Source organism: Mobula hypostoma, chromosome 9, assembly GCF_963921235.1.
Source record: "Mobula hypostoma chromosome 9, sMobHyp1.1, whole genome shotgun sequence".
Lineage (NCBI taxonomy): Eukaryota > Metazoa > Chordata > Chondrichthyes > Myliobatiformes > Myliobatidae > Mobula > Mobula hypostoma.
In genome coordinates this window covers 114,459,217-114,485,022 of record NC_086105.1, presented here as the reverse complement: position 1 = coordinate 114,485,022, position 25,806 = coordinate 114,459,217, and the positions used below count along the sequence as shown (strand labels likewise).

At 41.1% G+C, this 25,806-nt stretch overlaps 1 protein-coding gene across 2 annotated transcripts in view; it reads left to right on the top strand.

Annotated features, from left to right (window-relative positions):
* Positions 1-25,806, top strand: part of sdk1a (sidekick cell adhesion molecule 1a) — a 779,580-nt gene that overhangs the window by 739,339 nt on the left and 14,435 nt on the right. For both annotated transcript variants that reach the window (XM_063058961.1, XM_063058960.1), the window contains exons 40-41: positions 16,947-17,072; positions 17,859-18,023. In XM_063058961.1, coding sequence (XP_062915031.1) covers positions 16,947-17,072; positions 17,859-18,023 — 291 coding nt within the window. The remainder of the gene's footprint in view (positions 1-16,946; positions 17,073-17,858; positions 18,024-25,806) is intronic.

Below are 25,806 nucleotides of genomic sequence, written 5' to 3'. Positions count from 1 at the left end.
TTAAATGGCCCCATATGGAAATTAATGACAGTTGCGGTTAGATAGTCAGCACTTTTTGGATGCCACAGAGTTGTTTCCTCACTACTGGATTTTTTTGAATATCATTAAAATAATGCTGCTTTTAAAAAATGTTGGAACAACAGGAGTGTAAATATTATACTTGGTGAAAAATATTGATTCAATTTAACTACATGTTAATATTTGTTAAAATTAAACAGTCAAGCTTTATGGGAAGTAGTTTTCACTGTAGGTTTATTTATAAACTCATTTACAGTCAAACTGGTCCCAATAGTTTACTTATGCATTTTATTTTGATTTTTTTCCCATGTCCTTACATAAAATCAAACCAAGGACAACATGTACCTTCAAATGAAATGCATAAGCTTCCTAGAAGTGAAGCATTGGTTGGTCATTACCTGAGCCGTGGTACACTCAGACCCCACTTAACACTGAGGGTGTGGTCCTTGGAGGTGGTGCACAGTGTAAATCCGCGCTACGTGGGGTCATTATAACATTACTTAAATGGACATGTGTGTCTGATTTTTAAAAAATCAAACCTGAGATGTATGATATTATGTATATACAGTTATTCCCTGACTTACGAACGGCCTGCCATAAAGCCTATTATATTAAATATTGGTGAGACCCGACGCAGACTCGGAGACAGCAGGATCTCCCAGTGGCCACACATTTTAATTCCACATCCCATTCCCATTCTGACATGTCTATCCACGGCCTCCTCTACTGTCAAGATGAAGCCACACTCAGGTTGGAGGAACAACACCTTATATTCCATCTAGATAGCCTCCAACCTGATGGCATGAACATTGACTTCTCTAACTTCCGCTAGGCCCCACCTCCCCCTCGTACCCCATCTGTTACTCTTTTTTATGCACACATTCTTTCTCTCACTCTCCTTTTTCTCCCTCTGTCCCTCTGAATATACCTCTTGCCCATCCTCTGGGTCACCCCCCCCCCGTCTTTCTTCCCGGACCTCCTGTCCCATGATCCTCTCGTATCCCCTTTTGCCTATCACCTGTCCAGCTCTCGGCTCTATCCCTCCCCCTCCTGTCTTCTCCTATCATTTTGCATCTCCCCCTCCCCCTCCAGCTTTCAAATCCCTTACTCACTCTTCCTTCAGTTAGTCCTGACGAAAGGTCTCGGCCTGAAACGTCGACTGCGCCTCTTCCTATAGATGCTGCTTGGCCTGCTGCGTTCACCAGCAACTTTGATGTGTGTTGCTTGAATTTCCAGCATCTGCAGAATTCCTGTTGTTTGATATTAGAAATTCGTCAGCTCGAGGCAGGAGAACACCATCCACCATTTTAACACTGTGTTGAGTGTGTAACTTTGTATTTGGCTTAGATTTTTCTTAGCAAGGTTCACCCTGGCCCCCCTTTTCCAGTCAACACCACCCCCACTTGTCCCATTTAACCTGTCTCAGTGCAGGTGGACTTTAGGACCCGAGGGAGCTCAGAACTCGCCGCCTGCGGCTGCTCCTGAATCCACAGTGTTTCTGTTCCGTTGACGGAAAACGATCACGATTGAAAATAAGGTGGAAATAATAAAGCGATCGGAAAGAGGTGAAACGCCATCGGTCATTGGAAAAGCATTAGGCTACAGTCAGTCAACAATCGGACCAATTTTAAAGGATGAAGTGAGAATAATGGAGCATGTGAAAGGCCCTGTCCCAATGAAAACTACAATTATTACTAAGCAATGCAGTGGTTTAATTATTGAAATACATACATTTCTTAAGTGGTTTATATGCATAGAAAGGTAAAATGTATACTATATACTGAGACAAACGTTTGACTAACTGACGCTAAATAATACTGGATGTACCTGTTCCGACTTAAAGACAGACTTAGGAATGGAACTTGTTTGTAACCCAGGGACTGCCTGTACAGTAATTCATGGAGAAACAAACACACAAATAGGCCTCATCTGTACATCATTGGAGTAGCAACACATCGCAGCAGCAGCAGTGGGATGGAGTAGGTGGTGATTCCATCCTAGACGAGGGACCAGGCTCTGGGTCCTCCTCTAACTTTAGCTTCTTCAAGTAGGTAACAAGATTTGACTGCTTTTTCTTAATTTTCTTCTCATGAAGCAGTTCTCGGGAATCATGTCACGAACACCTCTCTTTGCCTAATTGATTCACCCCCAGTCAGGGTTGTTATCGATGAACTGGTCCATGATGTGTGTGTTGAGGTTTCTTGGCTGCTGTTTCCCCTTCTCCATCCATTGTCAGATTCACCCAGGATGCATTGTTCTGCCAATTCTTGGAACTCTTCGTTATTAAGGCTTTCATTATTAGAATGCAGTAACTCTTCAACGTTGCCATTATTACCATCCTCTTTTCCCACTTCATTGGCCAGTTCAACAATGATGTAGATGGCTGGTTCCACCTGAAATCCTAGGATGTCGTTGCATGCTTCTGGCCATAGCTTCTTCCACACTCCATTCATGCAGTTTGAAGTTACTTCATCCCAGGCTGCTCTGATATTGTCTGCAGCTTTCATGATGTTGCAGTTTTTCCAAAACTACCTGATGGATTGTTTGTCTTGACCTTTTGTTTCCTCTACAAGTTGCTTGACTGTGCGACGAAGACAGTAGGCTTTAAAATTCAATATTACTCCTTGATCCATTGGTTGGAGTAATGAAATGGCATTGGATGGAAGGTAAATTCACTTCTACAGGAATGCAGGTCCAAAGCATGTCAAGATTCTCAGGGTGGCCTGGGGCATTATTAAGCACCAACAAAACTTTAGGTTCAAGGTGATGCTCCTCAATACTGTTTCACTGCTGGACAAAAATGTGAAACAAACCAAGTTTGGAAAAAAAACAATCGTCACCCAGGCTTTCTTGTTTGATTTCCAAATCACTGGTAGACAACTTTAAAATACCTTTCATTGCTTGTGGTGTTTCAGAGAGATTCACAATTACAGGCTTTAACTTAAAGTCACCTTTAGCATTGTCTCTTAGCAAGAGAGTTAACCAGTCCTTTGCAGCCTTAAACCCAGATGCATGTTTCTCTTCTTGGGAGATGAAAGTACGAGAAGGCATTCTTTTCCAAAATAGGCTCGTTTCATCCACATTGAAGACAAGCTTGGAAGGATAATCATCCTTTTCAATTATGGCCCTCAGTGTTGCAGGAAAATCCTGGGCTGCCTTGCTGTCTGCATTCGCCACTTCACCAGAGATACGTATGTTATGGAGGCTACTGCACTGTTTAAATCTATCAAACCATCCTCTGCTGTCTGTGAATGTTACCAACATATCATCTTCTTCTTGAAAATGCGTCTTGCCTTTTCCATTATTATCAGCTGGCTTAGGGGCATGTTTTGTTGTGTTTGGTCATCCACCCATATATTTAGTCTACTTTCCATATTTTCCAAGCAAATGGCTCTTTGAACGAGTCACCTTCATTAATGATAACTTTGAGATCATCGTTGCAGAAGCTTTTATCTTGCCTGCATTTTTTACAATTGTTCTGATCATCGATGTAGCTAATTTCAAAGAGATTCCAGCATCAACCTGACACTCACCAGCTTCCAAATGCCATATCACCTGCAGTTTCACATCCATGTTAATCCCTTTCCTAGATGTCTTAGATGTACAATCCTCACTGGAAGTTGCAGGCAGTTTTCCAGGTTTCGTAGTTAAAGAAAATGGAATAAATTGGTGAGGGAGCAAGAACATTTAAACACACAATGGAGGTAGTGTGTGAGTGGCTCAGAGCGTATGTAAAGCACTCTCATTGGCTGATTGAATGTTTACTATAATGGCGGCTGCTTTTGAGAAGTTTTACGTGTTGTTTAGAATGAATTTCTGTCATTTAAAAAAATTTCAATAAAGAATTGAATTATCGCATTGTAATGTCTCAGCGCTACGCGGGGTAGCATTTTGCGAGGTCTGAGTGTATTGCTTAACATAAGCTGTCAACAAAGATGTTTAAGCAAAGCTCTGAAGACAAAATCAAAAGTCATACATTATTTAAATTACCTGAGGCATGTCACTCCCCATAGTTGCAAAGTCTTTCGCCTGCGCATTGTTCTCTCGTTCATTCTCTCTCTCTCTCTCTCTCCCTCTCCCTCTCCCTCTCCCTCCCCCCTCTCCCTCTCCCTCCCCCCCTCTCCCTCTCCCTCCCCCCCTCTCCCCCTCTCCCCCTCTCTCTCCCTCTCTCTCCCTCTCTGTCACGCATGTGAATACACAAGTTAAAACCATCTCCCGTGTCTGTGCTTTTATTTAATTGGTATGTAGTTGTGCACAGACTCAACAAATTGACAACGAGGATGAACCTGAATGTCAGAAAATGTTACCAATTTTACCGACAGTTACGGGATGAAACAGTGAGTGTTAAACAGCACAAGAAAGCCGTCACAGATGCTAACAAATGCATGAGTACAGTGTGTAGTAACAGTGAAAGACACGTTGAATTTAAAGTGAAAATAACATGGTGATGGCTTTAGTTGGGAAAGTTGATGAATTTGATAGCCTAATGAAGGCTGGGAGTTGTACATCAGGAGGGTTGAACTGAATTGTAACACAAACAACATGGAGGAGCAAAGGAAAGCCACCAACACTTCTTCGCTTAGTGGGCCAAAGAACATACAGTCTCTTATGCAACATAGTAACCCCTGCAAAGCCAGCAAGCAAGACTTTGGACAAAATTGTTGCAATTTTAGAAAATCACTTGAGCCCTAAACCGCTGGTAATAGCTGATAGATTTAGATCTTATTAAAGGAATCTGTCAAAAGATGAAAGCCTTTCTGAATACACTGCAGAACTGTGCAAACTTTCCCAGTACTGTGACTTTAGAGATGGACTTTCTGATGCATTAAGGGACAGGCTTGTATAGTCAAAAACTCAAACGAGGCTACTGGCTGAAAGAGACCTAGATCGGGCATAGACCATTGCAATATTGTTAGAGACTGCAGCAAAGGATGCAGCAGAACTACAGAAAGGGAGTCTAGAATGTGAAATACACAAAATGTCCCTATATGGTGCAAAAAGCCAAAAATGTTATCCATGCGGCAAATCTTCCCATGATACAAGTTTCTGTAGTTTCAAGGAAAAGGTGTGCAGAAATTGTCACAGACAAGGTCACATAGAGAGAGTGTGCAAGTCAGACAAAAAGCACAACCAAAGAGAAAAAACACACAGAGTGAAGAGTTTCACACACAAAACTAAGCAAATGCATAAAGTGACTGAATGTGAAACAGGCGACATAGAGTCTGACAATGTTGAACTGTCATGTCCAGAACTGCATAGTATAACTGAAGCAGATCACAAAATCATCTAGATCACAATAGATGTGTCTGGTGTAATACTGAAAATGGAGCTGAATACAGGTCAGCTTTGTCCACAATTCCAGAGGCTGACCAAAACAGACTTTTCTAAGATACTATGGGAGAAAACCTCAGTGAGGCTAAAGATGTACACAGGCAAAAGGTGTCTCCCAAAGGCAAACTGAAAGTGACTGTGATGTACGGAGGCCAAACACAGAAGTTAGAGCTTTATGTATTGAAAAGTGGAGGGCCAGCACTTTTCGGATGTGAATGTTTGAGAAAAATCCAACTAGACTGGCACACAATCAAAGCTGTCAGTGTGACATCAACAGGCAATGGCAGCCCAAATAGTAGCACCAACCAGAGACTGGTACAGCTGCTTAATGCTAATGAGAAGGTGTTTGAGAAGGGGATTGGTAAGCTCAAAGGTACGAAGGCCAGAATTAAATTGGATGAAACAGCAACACCAAGATTCCAAAAAGTGCATCCAGTTCCTTACGCACTACATCCAAAAGTGGATCTGAACTGCAGAGCTTAGTGGCGTCTGGAATTCTCTCCAAGGTTTGAGTGGAGCGAATGGGCCACGTTCATTGGCCCAGTGATCAAGAAAAGAAATCCATTTGCATATGTGGGAATTTCAAGGTGAGCATCAGCCCGTGCTGTGAACTGTGCAGTATCCCCTGCCACGAATAGAAGTCCTCCTTTAATAATGGATACCACCCTTTAAGATGTCCCCGATGGTGAGGAGGCTTGTACCTGTTCATCTACAGTTTAGTCATTTCATATATAAAGAAGTAACATTCATTTAAACTCCGATAAATCAATATTGCCATAGAGAGAAGGAAGGAAAATCCAGACAGCTATAAAGAGAGAAAATGGGGACAATTGGATTCCTTGTCAATTCTATGAGGGCCTTTGGAAGGTCGTCATCATTGCCTGACAACTTTTTGATAATGTGGTGGCCAGAGTAATGGATGATGGAGAGTCTGAAAAACCAATTGCCAGTCAGCAGTGGTAAGAAACAAGGCTGTTTGCTAACTCGCACATTGGTTAGTATGATGTTCTCTGCCACAGAGTGTGATTCTTACCAATGAAGAAGATGGAAATCAATATTTTATATAGGACCAATGGTGCAATTTTTAATGTAACAACATCCTCATCCAAGACCAAATTACAAGAAACCATGTCAAGGGACTTGCTCTTTGTTGTGACAGTGCATTCAATGGAAGCTCAGAAGCTAATGAGCAGGAGAGCAGGAGCAAATTTTCCAGTGTCCAGGGCAAATTTTTCTCACAATTAGCACAAAATTATGCACCAACCTGTACAAAGTGCCCCATACACAGAACCAGACTTAAGAACTTGCCCACTACTGAAAGCATCTGTTCATTCATCTGAGTGGTCAGAGGTTTTCAGCATTGGGCAAGTTCAGAGAAATTGGCGACATCCTTTCAAAGATTAGTCGACATTAATGATGAGGTCAACAAAAGGGCATCAAAGCCAGCTCTTCTTAACTCAATTTTTAAAAAAAATTTAGTGATAGAACACAGTAACAGGCCCTTCGGGGCCAAACAAGCCTGTGCTGCCCAATTACGCCCATGTGACTAATTAAACTATTAACCCATTCGGCTTTGAAATGTGGGAAGAAACCAGAGCACCTGGAGGAAACCCACATAGTCACAAGGCGCACAAATCTCTTAAAGGCAGTGGCAGAATTAATCCCAGTTCCCAGTGTCTCCTTGGAAGATTGAGAAGAGTAAGAATGTGTAGTACAGTACATTGCAGGTCCTCTGTTGTGCCAACGTTTTAACCTACTCCAAAGTTAGTCTAACACTTCTCTCCCACATAGAAACAAAGAGGAATCAACTTAAAGACCAAGCTGTTGTCATGCCTATGTTATGCTTGGAAGAGATGGACAGTGTGCAGCAGAGATGCCAGATGTTTAATTCAATTCAAGTTTAATTGTCACTCAACCATACATGAATGCTTATGAATACAGCCAAACAAAACGGTGTTACTCTGTGGTCAAGATGCAAAACACAGTACTAACAGTCACACAGACCACAAAGTACACACAAGATAGCAAGTACAAATGGTATCGCAATCACACAATAAGAGAGTCTAAAACTCACATCAGCAACCTCCAGTTGACCACAATGGAGATTGTCTTCTGCCAAGTGAACATTGGAGGGAGTAGCACCACCTCCAGTAGAGCACACCGGCTCCAATGCCTCTCTCAGGCAACACCGTGACACAAAGCCTAGTCCTCACATGTACAAGATAGCAAGCACCTATAGAATATCAGTAAAATACAACCACACAAAATACATACAGGCATGTATGTAATCCAGACACTTCAGTCCACAGAGCTTGTCTTCTGCCAGGTGAACACGGTGTTGGGGGTGTGATCAGGGAGGTCAGCGCCAACTCTGTCCTGGACACCGCGCCACACTGCCCCCGGTGGAGCACACTGGGAACAGGCGACACTCTGACTTGAGGGCTAGCCCTCGCTATGACCAAGACCACGCAGCTCCTCTGCTCTCAACCATTAAATCAATGAATCGAACTTGCAGCATACCAGATTAGCAATGTCCAAAGGAGTCTTGCGATCACAAGAAAAATGACCAAGAAGGCCATTCACTACTGAACTGTAAGCCTCCATCGATTCAGGCAGCCCACTGCTCAGTCCTTCATTTTCTCTGCCAGCGAGCAACTCGCTGATGGTGTGGACCTATAGTACATTTAGTTCTTAATGTGTAGCAGAATCTTGCAAACATTAAAAACGTGTTAAATTGGACCTTTTGTTGACCCTGTAGAAGCTGCTGCCACCATCTTACCGGTATAGTTTAATCACTCCCTCATAGTACATAAAACAGTCGAGCACAGGCCTATGGCCCACGATATTGTACCAAACTAATTAGCTAATGATGCCTAATTACACTAATCCTTCTGCCTGCACATAGTCCATGCTCCTCCATTCACGTGGAGTATGAAGAGCCCCTTAATGTGTAGCAGAATCTTGTTGTAGCAAGCACCCCGGACAACCCATTGCTCTGTGTATATAAAAACTCCTCTCCTGCACACATCCGATGAACTTACCCCTCTCTCTCCTTAAATGCATGCCCTCTTATACATTTTATATGCCAGCTGCCTACTCTATATGCACCTTTTAACCACCCCTATCAAATTATGTAGCCATTTCAGGGAACTATGGACTTGGATTGTTTGCACAGAGACTGATACTGTAGATGTATACTATAAAGGCAGGTCATGTGTAATGAGAAAGTACACAGTTAATGGCAAGGCATTTAAGCTGTGATGATATACAGAGGGATTTGGGTCTGAGTCCATAACTCCTTGAAAGTTCCTGCACAAGTTGATGATAATGTCTGCACATCTGTAAGACTTCAGACAATGGGATATTCTGTCCCATTGTTGATAGAATTGCAGATCAAGTGGGAAGACAACACTGGAAGGATACCGAAGGAACTACTTGATGGAGAGCTGACTGAGAGCAAATGATCATGTGGTGGTCAGGATAAGAGTCACAATCTCCCTTAGAACATCCCTGAAGAGTTTTGATGTTGAAACACACCACTGGGAACAACATGCACTCGATCGTCCTGCTCGGTATATCCTCATAAAAATTTGTGGTCACTCATGTGAGAAAGCTAGAATGGAAGAAGCAAAAAGAGTATCTCAGAACTGAAGAATCACTGATGCTACAGCATTACATTTTGTCATCTATGTGAAAGGATTCTTCAAGTCCATATTGATCTAACCAGCTATCTCCATACACATTGCAGAACTATAGATGTCATAGGTCTTACTCAAGAATAAGTAGCAATCAACAACAGCCACTTCCTAGCATCTGGTACTGGAGCAACATTGACAGGAATCCTAACCAAGGCATCTTCAGACATGGGAGTAATTATTTAATTGGGTTAGGGAAGACGAGAAAAGTCAGACGCTTGTTTTTAGATCTGTATTTTGAATATTGGGGAAAACGTGTTTTCATTTTGTGTATATAGAAATGGACATTTTTCATTGTTGTCCAGCAAAATATCTGTTGTCCACTATAAGTGCTCATAAAGTACATTTATATAGCACTTTTGATTGTATAGCTACAGAGTAATCTAATGTATAATATTTGTACTGTGACTAGTACTTTCCCTAAGAGACATTTGCTACCATGGCAAATATAAATGTTGCCATGACAATTTCTGATTCAATTAAACACCATTTCCTTTACATACTTAGACATCTCTCGCCTGCACAGAGCAGCTCAAAGGGTGAAAAGAGTTTCTGAATTTTGTGTTCATATAACCAGAAATCACTTTAGTAATGCTAGTCTGATTAAAATGGCCATAATTTTTAATAATTTAACCCTATACAACAACAACAACTTCCATTTCTCTTGTGCTTTTAAAATGGTAAATACTTCACTGAAGGCTTATCAAAAAGGGTAGCACAGGAGTGAAAAGTGAACAAGTTTGTTTAATTGTCATTCAACCATTTAAATGAATACAATCAAATGTAATAGTGTTCCTTTGGGACCAAGGTGCAAAACACATAACCAACAGTCATACACAGCACAGAGCACATATAATTATGATAGCAGACAAACATACAGTTAGAAAAAATATTTAAAATATTATCATTAAGCCTGAGTCCCTGAGTGTTAGGGTCTGTTGTCCTGGAGCTACATTTCTGCAAGAACAGCCCGTAGCAGTTCTTAATATTATGCAGTGCAGCTGCTGAAGGTGGCAGTCCAGCTTGTTTTCCACTGAGTGAACACTAGAGGGCAGCACCAACAAGAGGGGCCACCCCCAACCCACCCTGGAATCCAGCAGCTCACAGACAACTCCTTTGTCTCCTTCCTCGGCAGCTGCACCAGGCGACCCTGAGACATGAAAGAGGGCCTGGTCCATGACACAACTGAAGCCATACAGCTCCCCCATTACCGTCGGTCTCGGCAATGAACTAGTGAATCAGACTCACAGTATTTTACATTCATCATCATCATCAGGTGCCATGCCCAGTTTGAGCTTTGACTGCCATGGCCCACACACTCCTGTTTTAGGTCAAGTGGATCAATTCATTGGTATTCATTTCCATTTCTCTGGCTGCTGTCTCCATCATCACTTGTCTTTGTCTTCCTCTTGCTTTCTTCCCTTCAATCTTTCCCATAATTACCGTGCATTCTAACGCCTCTTTCCTAATCACATGTCCAATGAAGTTACGTTGCCTTTTCATGATCTCATACATTATTTCTCTTTTTGTGTTTGCTCTGTTCATGACATTCTCATTAGATATTGGTTTCATCCATGATATTCTTTGCATCCTCCTCAAAAACCACATCTCTGCTGCTACAATTCGTTTCCTCATGTTACTAGGTATTGTCCAACATTCTGAGCCATATAACATAACCGGATACACATAACATTTCAGTACTCTGAGGCGGGTTGTCATGCCTAGTTTAGTATTGGTCAGTATACTCTTCATTCTTGTAAAGGTGTTTTTTGCCATCCCTATTCTTCTTTTGATGTCCCAAGTCGCACCTGCCATCTGATGTCACCCAGCTTCCTAAGTAGCAAAAGTTCTGTACTTGTTTTTCAAGTCAAGTCAAGTCACTTTTATTGGCATTTCAACCATAACTGCTGGTACAGAACGTAGTAAAAACAAGACAACATTTTCCAGGACCATGGTGCTACATGAAACAATACAAAAACTACACTGAACTACGTAAGAAAAAACACAAAAACTACACTAGACTACAGACCTATCCAGGACTGCATAAAGTGCACAAAACAGTGCAGGCACTACAATAAATAATAATAAATAATAAACAAGACAGTAGGCACATTAGAGGGTATAGTAGGTTGGCGTCAAGCCAGGCTCTGGGTATTGAAGAGTCTGATGGCTTAGGGGAAGAAATTGTTACATAGTCTGGTCGTGAGAGCCTGAATGCTTTGATGCCTTTTTCCAGGTGGCAGGAGGAAGAAGAGTTTATATGAGGGGTGCGTGGGGTCCTTCATAATGCTGTTTGCTTTACGGATGCCGCGTGTGGTGTAAATGTCTGTGATGGCAGGAAGAGAGACCCCGATGATCTTCTCAGCTGACCTCGCTATCCGCTGCAGGGTCTTGCGATCCGAGATGGTGCAATTTCCAAACCAGGCCATGATGCAGCTGCTCGGGATGCTCTCGATACAACCTCTGTAGATTGTGGTAAGGATGGGGGGTGGGAGATGGATTTTTCTCAGCCTTTGCAGAAAGTAGAGACGCTGCTGGGCTTTCTTTGCCATGGAGCTGATGTTGAGGGACCAGGTGAGATTCACCGCCAGGTGAACACCAAGAAATTTGGTGCTCTTAACGATCTCTACGGAGGAGTCGTCGATGTTCAGCAGAGAGTGGTCGCTCCATGTCCTCCTGAAGTCAACAACCATCTCTTTTGTTTACATTCAGAGACAGATTGTTGGCTCTGCACCAGTCCAATAGCCGCTGCACCTCCTCTCTGTATGCTGACTCATCGTTTTTGCTGATGAGACCCACCATGGTCGTGTCATCGGCGAACTTGATGATGTGGCTCGAGCTGTGTGTTGCAGCACAGTCGTGGGTCAGCAGAGTGAACAGCAGTGGACTGAGCACACAGCCTTGGGGGGACCCTATGCTCAGTGTGATGGTATTGAAGATGCTGCTACCAATTCGGACTGACTGAGGTCTCCCAGTCAGGAAGTCTAGGATCCAGTTGCAGAGGGAGGTGTTCAGGCCCAGTAGGCTCAGCTTTCCAATCAGTTTCTGAGGAATGATTGTGTTGAATGCTGAACTGAAGTCTATGAACAGCATTCGAACGTGTCTTTTTTGTCCAGGTGGAGGCCTTATGTCTTCCCCGTTTATTCTCAGCCTGCAGATAGGATTCTCCTTCTTTTTGGATATCACCATATATTCTGTCTTTTTGCAATTGATAAATAGACCCATTTTTGCACTTTCTTCAACAGTTATATCAATTAAGTTTAGTAGTTTTTCGTCCGTACTTGCAATTAACACAGTGTCATCTGCATATCTGAAATTATTGAAGTTTTCACCGCCAACTTTGATTCCCAAGATGTCTCTTATTTTTTGTAATATTGTTTCACTGTACACATTAAATAAATCAGGGGAGAAAACACACCCTTGTCTAACGCCTCTCTTGATTTTCGTAAACTGACTCACTTCCCCGTCTATTCTTACAGCAGCAGTTTGTTCCCAGTACAGATTTCTGATTAGGCGGAGGTCTTTCGAATCTAGATCTAGAGTTTTCTGTAATATTTCAAATAACTTATTGTGCTTCACTTTATCAAATGCTTTTGTGTAGTCGATAAAACAAACAAACAAATCTTTTTGCACTTGAATAGCTCGTTCTGATAGTACCCTTAACATCAATATTGCATTTCTTGTACCTTTGTCTTTCACAAAACCACAATGTTCTTTACCTATTTCAGCTTGTATCTTACTTTTAGCTCTTGTCATCAAAATTCTTAGAAGTATCTTGGTGATATGACTCATTAAACTTATGGTCCTATGTAATTCACATTCTATTGCTCCAGGTTTCTTAGGAAGAGCAATAAATACTGATTTTTTCATCTCTTCTGGTATTATTCCAGTCTCATAAATGTCATTGATTAAATCAGTAAGTTTTTCAATTCCATAATCTTCAAGGGCAGTAATTTGTTCGATTACTAATTCATCAGGACCTGCTGCCTTTCCTTTCTTCATCTTATTCAGTGCATTACGAACTTCAGATTTTAAAATATTTGGACCTTCAATGTTTTTCTTAATTTCTGTTTTTTTGCCTCGATTGTCTTCAAACAGTTCCTGAATATACTCAGTCCATCTGTTCATAATCTCATCTTTTTCCCTGATAATGGTACCGTCCTTTGCTTTCAAACATCCACCTGAAGAACAGAGGAGCTTTTTACCAGTGATATTCTTGATTTGTTGATGTAACCTTTTTGGATCAGTAATAGGGATTCTTTCTATTTGCTCACATTCCTGGTTTAACCATTCTTCTTTGGCTTTTTGATATAAGGTTTTAACTTTTTTATCTAAGGACTTAAATTCTATAGGATTTGCTTTCTTCTGTCTCCTTTCTTCCATTAGATTTTTGATTTCATCTGTCATCCATTTATACTTTGTGCTTTTTTTCTTTTTTAGGAATCATTGACTTTGCTGATTCTACCAAGGCATCCTTTAGAGAGTTAAATTTCATTTCTACATGATTGCTAACATCTTCAACAGATTCTATTTCTAGACTTTGAAATCTATTCCTTACTTCAATTGTAAATTTTTGTCTTAAGTTTTCTTCTTTAATTAAATGCAAGTAGTCAAGGGATTGTTCAGGTTTTTGCTTCTTTAGTTTTTTTAAGTTTTACTTTTACATGACATACTACTGGGTTATGGTCACTATTACAGTCTGCACCTGGATATGTTTTGCATTGAGTCACTGAGTTTCTAAATCTTTGGTTTATAGTAATAAAGTCAATCTGATTTCTAGTGTTATCACCTGGACTTTTTCATGATCACAACAAAAACATCCAAGACAATCACCTGCACCGTCCTCCGCACTCCGCCACCTTCCCTGGGTGGTTGAAGCAGGCAGCAACATAGTACACAACAAGTCCAACTCCACCGCTATCCAGCAGTTCACTGTAGTTCTCAATGTTCTTAATGACCATCAGTGCCTTGCGATTGTAAAAATGATATAAAGGACGAATAATCACACCTTTCTTTGGACTCAGAGAGGCTACTGTGTCCGAGTACGCCACCATCTTACCAGGAGAACGGCAAACTTCCGGTAAGATGGCAACACACTTCAATGCAACTCTACAGATGGGATTTGAGGGCAGTAGTTCAGTACATAGTTAGCAAAACTTTGCATAATCTCATATTTGTGAGGATAAAATAAGGAACCAAGCCAGCAATGCTTTGGACTAATTAAGTTTTGTGATGACCAAGGCACGGATGAAGATTTTATCCACAAATGAATCGAGGGAGGAAGAGAGATGGACAATGAAACAGAACGGTTTTGGTTTTGACAGAGATCTGTTGTTGGATCCTCGCCTGAAGATCATTTATGAATTTCATCCCAGAGTCAGTAAATAAGGTGTTGCTGCTTGCTTTTAATTAATATCTGTTTGGAGATCGTTTGGATGTTCCGGTGCTCTGTAGTCTCTGAGAAGATTCCAGGAGGCAGAAGCAACTTGTGCGAACGTCATAGCAGGCAGGTTGCGGGACAGTGCAAGCCAATGTTTGGCTCCATTTTGCCAATTATAGCTTCCATTGTTCATTGATCAAACCAACATGGGAGATAGAAACATCAAGGCAAGTATGGAAGGTGAGAGCCGGCTGCCAGCCTTTTGATCACTGAGCATTGCTCTGCTACGCTACTGGAGAGGGGAGAACCTGCTGCTGTGCCCGGAGTACGTTATCCAGGTTTTCTGCATTTTGGATGTGGACTTGGACTATAGACTTTCTTCAGTCTTATAGTTTTTTTAATATTCTGTGTTTCTCGCCTGATTTTTCATGTTTTGTTTGTGCGGGGAAGGGGATTTGGGGGTCAATGTGCCTGTTCCGTTTTGTTCATTTTTTGTGCAGGGAGAGGGGATTTGAGGGTTGATGACAATGCTGCCTTTTTTTTCTTTCTTGGTTTCATGGCTACTTGGAGAAGGAGAATTTCAGAGATGCATACTTCGATAATAAATGAACCTTTGAACTTTAAAACATGCCAGATTTTGATCAAACCTTTTTTTCAGCAGAGGCCATTTTCTCAGATACAGTAAAGAATGGACAAGAAACGCCATTCCCTCCAGCAAGGGTTTGAATCTGAGAAACGAATGAGTAATCAAAAGCTTGCCCAGGCATCATCATGCGGGCTTCCCTCCAATTACGTATGCTGTAGTTCAGTCACATCTTGTAATCAAGACTGTTGACCATTGAGTTAAGGGATGAGGAATGTGTATATATAAGAGGGATGATTGATAAATTCATGGCCTAAGGTAGAAGGAGTCAATTTTAGAAAACCTAGCACATTTATTTTTTAACATAGTCCCCTACTACATGTACACACTTAGTCCAGCGGTCATGGAGCATATGGACCCCTACTTTGTAGAAGTGGTCCACAGCAGGAGTGATTGATAAGTTCGTGGCCTAAGGTAGAAGGAGATGAGTTATACAGCTCTCACTACATACACATACAGTTCAACTCTTTTGAGTGTAAATACAGGAAGTTTGAAGTTTCTCCTCATCTCCGTCTGCTTTAGGCCACAGACTTATCAACCACCTCTGCTGTGGACCACTTCTGGAGGTCCAAGACACCGACTTCTGCAAAGAAGGGATCCGTATGCTCCATGACCGCTGGATTAAGTGTGTAAATGTAGGAAAAATAAACGTGCTAGATTTTCTAAAATTGATTCCTTTTACCTTAGGCCACGAACTTATCAATCACCCCTCGTATCTGAAAAAATGCCTGTGATAGATCTGCCTGTGATTTTCTCAGTTATAGTCATGATAATTATAGTGGAGAGCAACAGAAGGAGACTGTGCAATGAACAAGAACCATTTTTGGGTGGTTTTCCTTCAAAGTTGGCAACATTGACGAATGGTAGTTGTAATAGATTCACCTGGGTTCATAGTTCAAAGTACATACTGTAAATGTCACCATATACTACCTTGAGATGAATTTTCTTGCAGGCATCCACAATACATACAAAAAAACACAATAGAGTCAATGAAAAACTGCATACAAAGACAGACAAACAACCAATGTGCAAATACAAAAAGAAAACTAAATAAATATTGAGAACATGAGTTGTAGATGCCTTGAAAGTTAATAAGTATTGTGTGGAATCAGTTTAGTGTTGGTTGAGTGAAGTTATCCCTTTGGTTCAAGAGCCTAATGTTTGAGAGGTAGTAACTTGTCCTGAACCTGGTGTTGTGGGACCTGAGATTCCTTTACCTCCTTCCTGATGCAGCAACGAGAAGAGAGCTGGATGGCAGGCATCTTTGATGAGGATGCTGCTTTCCACATCAGAGTTGTCCCCTCACTTTTACAGCTTCCTTCTGTATTCACCCCAACCCCACCCCGTCCCCCAAAGTATCAAACTGCAACCCTTTGCAAAGGAGATGATAATGAGGTGCAAGCAGTAATCATGCTCTAGATCAGAGGTTCCCAACCTCCGGACCAATGCCATGGACCCACACCATTAAGCAAGGGGTCTGTCGACCCTGGATTGGGAACCCCTGCTCTAAATTCTGGCAGGACTCTATCTCAGCTCCCGTTCTCGTTTGTTTAAAGTAATTAGAATGAAGGAAATTGTGGCAGCTCACCTCAAACCTTTTGAAGAATTATCGAAAACATGGCTTTATTGTGTACGGTCAGACCCTTCTTATCAAATTAGACTATGTTATGATGGTGTCATCTTTGGTTGAGCAAATGGCAGAACACAAAGTATTATGTTTGATCAGGGACACAATAACTTTCTGTCATGCCACATACTCAAACTGTAACAGATATTGGATTGTGGAATTTCCACAGGTATTTGATATTAAAGTTTTCTAATTCCTATTTCCTAAGTATGTTTGTTTGCTTGTTTAATAATGGAATATTATTTTGCACAGGTTCCCCAGGCCCTCCTCTAAACCCCTCCATTAGTGAAACTGCATCTGCCGTCACAATCCATTGGGCACCAGGTATGCCTGGAGCTGGACCAATAAAGGGTTATATAATCGAGGCAAGACCCTCCGGTGAGCAAACTAATCCTCCTTTGGAATTCTCTGAATGTAGACTTTGTCACACATGAGTTCCTTGTGAGTCTGGAATTAATAAAATGCTGGTGCTTTACAATGCTGAATAGTAATTGAATTAAAAGAGAATAGAGCTGATTTAAAAAAAACTTGATTGTTACGGTTTCTATTTTAAAACTCTCAAGTCGAATCCTTGCTCTCCGCATTTTGGTGTTTCTATTTAAGTAACTTCTGAAGGTAATTGGATAAGAAAGCAGACATCTTTCAGTTATTTTTAGATTTAAAAAGGAAATAAATTTGTTGACAAAATTGCTGATATTTTTTCATAGAAGCTGAATCAAAAAGGGCCATTGAGGGCAGGGAAATGAGTATTTAGACTGTGACCAGGAGATTGGAAGTTTGTCAGAAGGCCATTGGAACAGTCACTTCGAGGGGTCCTTAGGCATGAATGAGAGTTCCAAGGACTCCCAACCTGGGGTCCTCGGACCCCTTGCTTAATGGTATTGGTCCATGCCATAAAAAGATTGAGAACCCTTGGTTTAAGTAAAACATTGCCTGTAGTGGAACACAGTGTACGTAGACAAATCCTCTGAGAAGATGGTGCCCTTCTGCCCAAATTACTAATTGTAACAGTGTGTCATAATTAAGCTAAAATAAAAAGCAACTAAACTGTTAACTGTCATTCGTAATGGTATTGAGCCAGACTGGAGAGTTGTCTTTGTTCTGTGGTATCTGTTTTATAATGTTTGCTCATTTTAACCTAACAGTTTCTAATTTCTAATTTAGATGAAGGATTGTGGGATACATTTGAGAAAGACATCCCAAGTGATGCAACATCACATGTGATTAACCGGGATAAGCTAAAACAAGGAGTGAGCTATGAATTTCGGATCATTGCAGCCAATCAGTTTGGATATGGTGAACCAAGTACACCATCCATTGTGAGATCAGGTAATCAGCTTATTCTTGTCAGAGAAAATTGACTGATATAAATAAGTTTATCAGAAAACTCTTGGTGAAGTGTTTTGTATCCTTATATTTATACCTATTTAGTAACAGTTTTTAACTTACTGAGTCTGGGAAATGTCTTAATTGCTGTGGATTTCTTGCAATTTAAATAGGCCTGCCCCCCCCCCCCACATCTTTATGTTGAAGGGAATAAGTAAATGCACAACTTGTAGGATAAAAGTGAAGCTATTGGAAGGACTGCCAGGCTGCAGATCACAGAACAGAGCAGGAAGCTGTCCAAAAGGAAAAGGAAGGAAATTGCAAAGTGGGAACTTTGGTGAATTTAATCATTGCCAAGTCAAATAGCATTCTTTTTAGAATCAGAATCAGGTTTACTATCACTGATGTACAGCATGTGGTGAAATTTGTGGTTTCATGTCAGCAGTAGATTATGAAGACACGTAGTCCTCTTTTTTTGTCATTTAGTAATGCATGCATTAAGAAATGATACAATATTTCCTCCGGTGTGGTATCACAAAACACAGGACAAACCAAGACTGAAAAAACTGACAAAACCACATAATTATAACATATAGTTACAACAGTGTAACAATACCATAACTTGATGAAGAAGTCCATGAGCACGGTAAAAGTTCAAAGTCTCTCAAATGTCCCACATCTCACGCAGACGGGAGAAGGAAGAAAAACTCTCCTTGTCATGCCGACCACAGTCCGACTCTGAGTCATCCGAAAACTTCAAGCTCTGATCCAGCTGTCCGACACCGAGTACTGAGCGCCATCTCTGTCCGAACGATTCGACCTCAACCTCGGTCGCCAACAGCAGGCAAAGCCGGGGATTTTGAGGCCTACCCTCCGAAAGATTCCTGACCACGCAGTAATGACAGCAGCGAACGAGTGTTTCAGAAATTTCGCCAGATGTCCCTCTGTGCTTTCACGTCCCTCTCCATCAAATCAGAATGGTCCACGGCCCCTATTTAACAAATACGATATCATTTTTCACCGGAGGGCTGAGCACGCGCAGATGCGCTGCTCTCTCTCCTCCCGCCATTGTGCAAGATATAAAAATTACTATAAGTTATGATAGATAGCTATTGCAAAAAAGGAATAGTGAGGTAATGCCCATGTGCTGTTCAGAAATCTGATGACAGAGGGGAAGAAGCCCTTCCTAAAATGCTAACTGTGCATCTTCAGGCTTCAGAACTTCTCCTCCGATCATAGTATTGAGAAGAAGCCATGTTTTGGATGGTGAGAGTCTTTAGTGATGGGTGCAGCTTTCTTGAGGCCATGATCAATGGAGCTGGCATGGCTTCTTCAGAGCCTTCATACCAGGTGATGATGCAACCAGTCAGAATGCTCTCCACGATATATCTGTAAAAATTTGGTAGAGTCTTTGGTGACATAAATCTCCAAAAACTTCTGTAGAAGTGTAGATGCTGGCGTGCCCTCTATGTGATTACATCAATGTGGTAGACCTAGGATTGATCGTCTGAGATGTAGGCAGACTGAAACTTGAAGCAGCTTACCCTTTCCAACCTATGTGGTCTCAAAGTGAATGCCACCTCACTTTGTAGAGATGTGAAGTCATGCAGTGAACCATATTGAGACCGATTACATAGAGAAGAGTAGACAAAGAAAAAACTAAATTAAAGAACAGGAGTCCATGTGTTACGGTTGCTGGCCATGTGAAAATTGATAAGGAAATAATCAGATTGAGGGAGGTCTACTGCCCTCGCAGTGCATTGCACTGCATACAAACCTGGGCAGGAAATTAAACGTCTTCTCAAAAATCACCTGAGCTGGAATCTTTCTTCAGGGTTCTTAATGAGAAAACTTTGTGAAACTGCAGAAAGTGTAGTAAAACACATATCAGATTCAATACAGAATTGTTGCACACCTGAATATATTAGTATTACCAATTATTCTCATGATCAGTGTTAAACAAGGTAATTCATACATGCAACACTTTTAATAACTATGGAGTGGACTAGAGTGCACTCATGGTGCAACAATAGCTTAATAGCAATGAACAATAAACATAACAAAACCTTCAAAGTGCATGAAATAAATACTTACCATTATTAAGGAGTTATGACTCACATATTATTTCAAGAGCAAGTGAAGAATGGATGGTGATGGATGTCTTTCTACCGTGTGTGCTTCAGGTCAAAATCCAAATTAATCCGCACAGGAAATTATATTAAAAATCAGCTTACGAACAGGAAGTGATGTTTGTAAAAAGAGGAACAGAGCCTCTAGAGGCAAAACAGGGGCTGATAACATAGCAATGACCAGTGGTGCAACCTCACCCTTAGAGAAAGCTCCACGTGAATTCAGCAAGAACTAGGATCTTAATGGGAAGAATGCTTAGGGCAATCATATTGACGCTAAACTCGTAAATAAGGATCAATTGGAAAAGGAAATATTAAGGGAAAATAAAAGGTGTAAGGTAATTGCATCAGAGAAAGGAAATGTGTGAGTAAAGCAATAGAGCAGAAGGACAGGCGAAGGTGTGCAGCTCATGTAAGCGTTATTTATTATAAATGCACGGTGTAAGAAATAAATCAAATGAATTGCAGGGACAGATTCTACTTACTGGGTGAAATATAGTAGTCATTACTCATACATGACATTTATTACTAAGATATGGTTGCAAGACAAGGCTGGGAACTGAATATACCAAGTTATAATGCCTACAAAGGAAACTGGCAGACAGGAAGCTTTAATGATTAAAGACAAAGTCAGAAGAAAGAAGATTACAAGGGTTTGCAGCAACCAGGCAGTAGCACCTAGATACGGAGAATTACAATGTAAAAACTTTGTGAGACAGCAATGAAGGTCTTCTATCATCTCCCTTGTGGAAGAATATCAAGGTATGGAGATTAAGTGAGCATGTGGGGTAGGCAAAACGAGTTTATTGGGGGAGTTCCAACTTACATATAAACTGAGGTAAACAGGCCCAGCTTGTATTGGATAATGAACATATTGAGGATAGTTCCCTGTAATTGTATAGAAACATAGAAAATAGGTGCAGGAGTAGGCCATTCGGCCCTTCGAGCCTGCACCACCATTCAGTATGATCATGGCTGATCATCCAACTCAGAACCCTGTACCAGCCTTCCCTCCATACCCCCTGATCCCTTTAGCCACAAGGGCCATATCTAACTCCCTCTTAAATATAGCCAATGAACTGGCTTCAACTGTTTCCTGTGGCAGAGAATTCCACAGATTCACCACTCTCTGTGTGAAGAAGTTTTTCCTAATCTCGGTCCTAAAAGGCTTCCCCTTTATCCTCAAACTGTGACCCCTCGTTCTGGACTTACCCAACATCCGGAACAATCTTCCTGCATCTAGCCTGTCCAATCCCTTTAGGATTTTATACGTTTCAATCAGATCCCCCCTCAATCTCCTAAATTCCAACGAGTATAAGCCTAGTTCATCCAGTCTTTCATCATATGAAAGTCCTGCCATCCCAGGAATCAATCTGGTGAACTTTCTTTGTACTCCTTCTATGGCAAGGATGTCTTTCCTCAGATTAGGGGACCAAAACTGCACACAATACTCCAGGTGTGGTCTCACCAAGGCCTTGTACAACTGCAGTAGTACCTCCCTGCTCCTGTACTCGAATCCTCTTGCTATAAATGCCAGCATACCATTCGCCTTTTTCACCGCCTGCTGTACCTGCATGCCCATTTTCGATGACTGGTGTATAATGACACCCAGGTCTCGTTGCACCTCCCCTTTTCCTAATCAGCCACCATTCAGATAATAATCTGTTTTCCTGTTTTTGCCACTAAAGTGGATAACTTCACATTTATCCACATTAAATTGCATCTGCCATGAATTTGCCCACTCACCTAACCTATCCAAGTCACCCTGCATCCTCTTAGCATCCTCCTCACAGCTAACACTGCCGCCCAGCTTCATGTCATCCGCAAATTTTGAGATGCTGCATTTAATTCCCTCATCCAAGTCATTAATATATATTGTAAACAACTGGGGTCCCAGCACTGAGCCTTGCGGTACCCCACTAGTCACGGCCTGCCATTCTGAAAAGGTCCCGTTTATTCCCACTCTTTGCTTCCTGTCTGCCAACCAATTCTCTATCCACATCAATACCTTACCCCCAATACCGTGTGCTTTAAGTTTGCACACTAATCTCCTGTGTGGGACCTTGTCAAAAGCCTTTTGAAAATCCAGATATACCACATCCACTGGTTCTCCCACATCCACTCTACTAGTTACATCCTCAAAAAATTCTATGAGATTCGTCAGATATGACTTTCCTTTTAGAAATCCATGCTGACTTTGTCCAATGATTTCACCGCTTTCCAAATGTGCTGTTATCACATCTTTGATAACTGACTGTAGCAGTTTCCCCACCACCGATGTTAGGCTAACCGGTCTATAATTCCCTGGTTTCTCTCTCCCTCCTTTTTTAAAAAGTGGGGTTACATTAGCCACCCTCCAATCCTCAGGAACTAGTCCAGAATCTAAAGAGTTTTGAAAAATTATCACTAATGCATCCACTATTTCTTGGTCTACTTCCTTAAGCACTCTGAGATGCAGACCATCCGGCCCTGGGGATTTATCTACCTTTAATCCCTTCAATTTACTTAACACCACTTCCCTACTAACATGTATTTCCCTCAGTTCTTCCATCTCACTGGACCCTCTGTCCCCTACTATTTCCGGAAGATTATTTATGTCCTCCTTAGTGAAGACAGAACCAAAGTAATTATTCAATTGGTCTGCCATGTCCTTGCTCCCCATAATCAATTTACCTGTTTCTGTCTGTAGGGAACCTACATTTGTCTTAACCAATCTTTTTTTTTACTCATATCTATAAAAGCTTTTACAATCAGTTTTTATGTTCCCTGCCAGTTTTCTCTCATAATCTTTTTTCCCCTTCCTAATTAAGCCCTTTGTCCTCCTCTGCTGAACTCTGAAATTCTCCCAGTCCTCAGGTGAGCCACTTTTTCTGGCTAATTTGTATGCTTCTTCTTTGGAATTGATACTATCCCTAATTTCTCTTGACAGCCCCGGGTGCACTACCTTCCTTGATTTATTCTTTTGCCAAACTGGGATGAACAATTATTGTAGTTCATCCATGCCATCTTTAAATGCTTGCCATTGCATATCCACCCTCAACCCTTTAAGTGTCATTTGTCAGTCTATCTAGCTAATTCACGTCTCATACCTTCAAAGTTACCCTTCTTTAAGTTCAGAACCTTTGTTTCTGAATTAACTATGTCACTCTCCATCTTAATGAAGAATTCCACCATATTATGGTCGCTCTTACCCACGGGGCCTCTCACGACAAGATTGCTAATTAACCCTTCCTCATTGCTCAATACCCAGTCTAGAATAGCCTGCTCTCTAGTTGGTTCCTCGACATGTTGGTTCAAAAAACCATCCCGCATACATTCCAAGAAATCCTCTTCCTCAGCATGGTTATGTCCTGGAACAATAGGAAACTGACAAACACAGGTATTGAGTCAGATTTAGTTAACATTTTGATGACCTGTAAACATTTGTCTGATAGAGATCATGATGTTGTAGGTAACAGCATCAAAGATTATGTATGGAAGGAAAGCAGGAGAATGGGGCTGAAAGGGAAAGTAAACCAGCCATGATCAAATGGTAGAGCAGACATGATGGGCAGAATGACTTAATTCTCCTCCTATATTTGGAGAACCAGCAAACACACAGAAAAATCCTGGTTGACCATGCTTGTGTTCAGTTCTGGATGTAATACCTCAGGACCCTAGAGGTTGTGCAGGCAGTTTAACAGAATGATGCCAAAAATCCAAAGTTCAAAGTAAATTTATTACCAAAGTACACACATGTCACCTATGCAGCCCTGAGCTTCATTTTTTGCAGGCATAGTCAATAAATCCAATAACCATATTAGAATCAATGAAAGACTGCACCCACAGGGCAGACAAACAGTGTGCAAAAGACAATAAACTATGCAAATGCTAAAAGAAAGAAAAGAAAAGGAATAATGATGGTGATAATAAATAAATAAGCAATAAATATTGACAATATGATATGAAGAGTGAGAGTGAAAGTGAGTCCATAGGTGGTGAGGACCATTCAGTGATGGGGCGAGTGCTGTTGAGTGAAGTTATCATCTCTGGTTTAAGAGCCTGACATTTGAGGGATTATAACTGTTTCTGAAGCTGGTGGTGCGAGTCCTGAGGCTCTTGTATCTTCCTGATGACAGCAATGAGAAGAGAGCGTGACCTGGGTGGTGGAAGTCCCTGATGACAGATGCAGTTTTCTGTATAGATGTGCTCAATGGTGGGGAGGGTTTTGCCCATAATGGGATTCAGACATGAGTGTTTGAAAAGAAAGAAGCAAAGTTCAATACTGACAATAGAATTTTGATAAAAAATCCTGGAACCAGAAATAAGGTGACTATAAAAAAAGTATTCTGTCCCCTTGGAAGGTTTCATGTTTTATTATTTTACAATATTGAATCACAGTGGATTTAATTTGGCTTTTTTGACACTGATCAACAGAAAGACTCTTTCATGTCAAAGTGAGAACAGATCCTGACAAAGTGATTTAAAGTAATTAGAAATATAAAACACAAAATAATTGCTGAAGGATTCACCCCCTTGAAAATGACACACCAAATCATCACTGGTGCAGTTAATTAGTTTTAGAAGTGGCATAATTAATTAGGTGGAGATCACCTGTATGCAGTCAAGGTGTTTCAATTGATTGTAGTAAAAATACACCTGTATCTGGAAGGTCCAACTGCTGGTGAGTCAGTATCCTGGCAAAAACTACACCATGAAGACAAAAGAACACTCCAAGCAACTCCACAAAAAGGTTATTGTAAAGTGGAAGTCAGGAAACGGACACAAGAAAATTTCCAAGTCCCTTTGGAATACAGTTAAGTCAATCATCAAAAAATGGAAAGAATATGGCACAACTATTAAATCTGCCTCGAGTAGGCCATCCTTAAAAACTTGATGCGGTCTGCAAGAGAGCTGTGACTTTGGAGAAGATTTATTTTCCAGCAAGACAATGACCACACGCATAAAGCCAGGAATGGCTTAAAAACAGCAAAGCTGGAGCAGCCAAGTCAGAGTACAGACCTCAATCCAACTGAGACCTTGTGGTTGGACTTGAAAGGGGCTGGTCACTCATGATCCCCATGCAATCTTGGCAGAGCTTGAGTAGTTTTGTAAAGAAGAAAGGGGAAAAATTGCAGTGTCCAGATGTGCAAAGCTGATAGAGACCCATCCACACAGACTCAAGGCTGTAATAGCTGCCAAAGGTGCATCTACTAAATACTGACTTGAAGCGGGTGAGTAATTATAGAATCAATTATTTTATGTTTAATAATTGTAATTAATTTAGACCAATTTGTAGAAATTTCTTTTCAGTTTGACAGGAAAGACTCTTCATTTGATCAGTGTCAAAAAAGCTAAATTAGATCCACTGTGATTCTATGTTGTAGAACAATAAAACATAAAAATTTCCTGGGGGGGTGGTTGGTGAACACTTTCAATAGGCACTGTAATTTTAGAAACCAGAAAATACAAAGGCTGGGGTGGAGGGGTGAGGGGAAAAAAGTAACTGTCTACAATGCTAATAATTTTTATGACATTGCCAGTCTTACTAATCATACCTCCTATATTCATAGCCAAGTATTTAATATGCATTACAAACAAAAAAAGTCCCAGCACTAGTCTTTAGGGCACACCACCAGTCACAGATTTACACTATGCTACCTATATTGGTCTTTAGT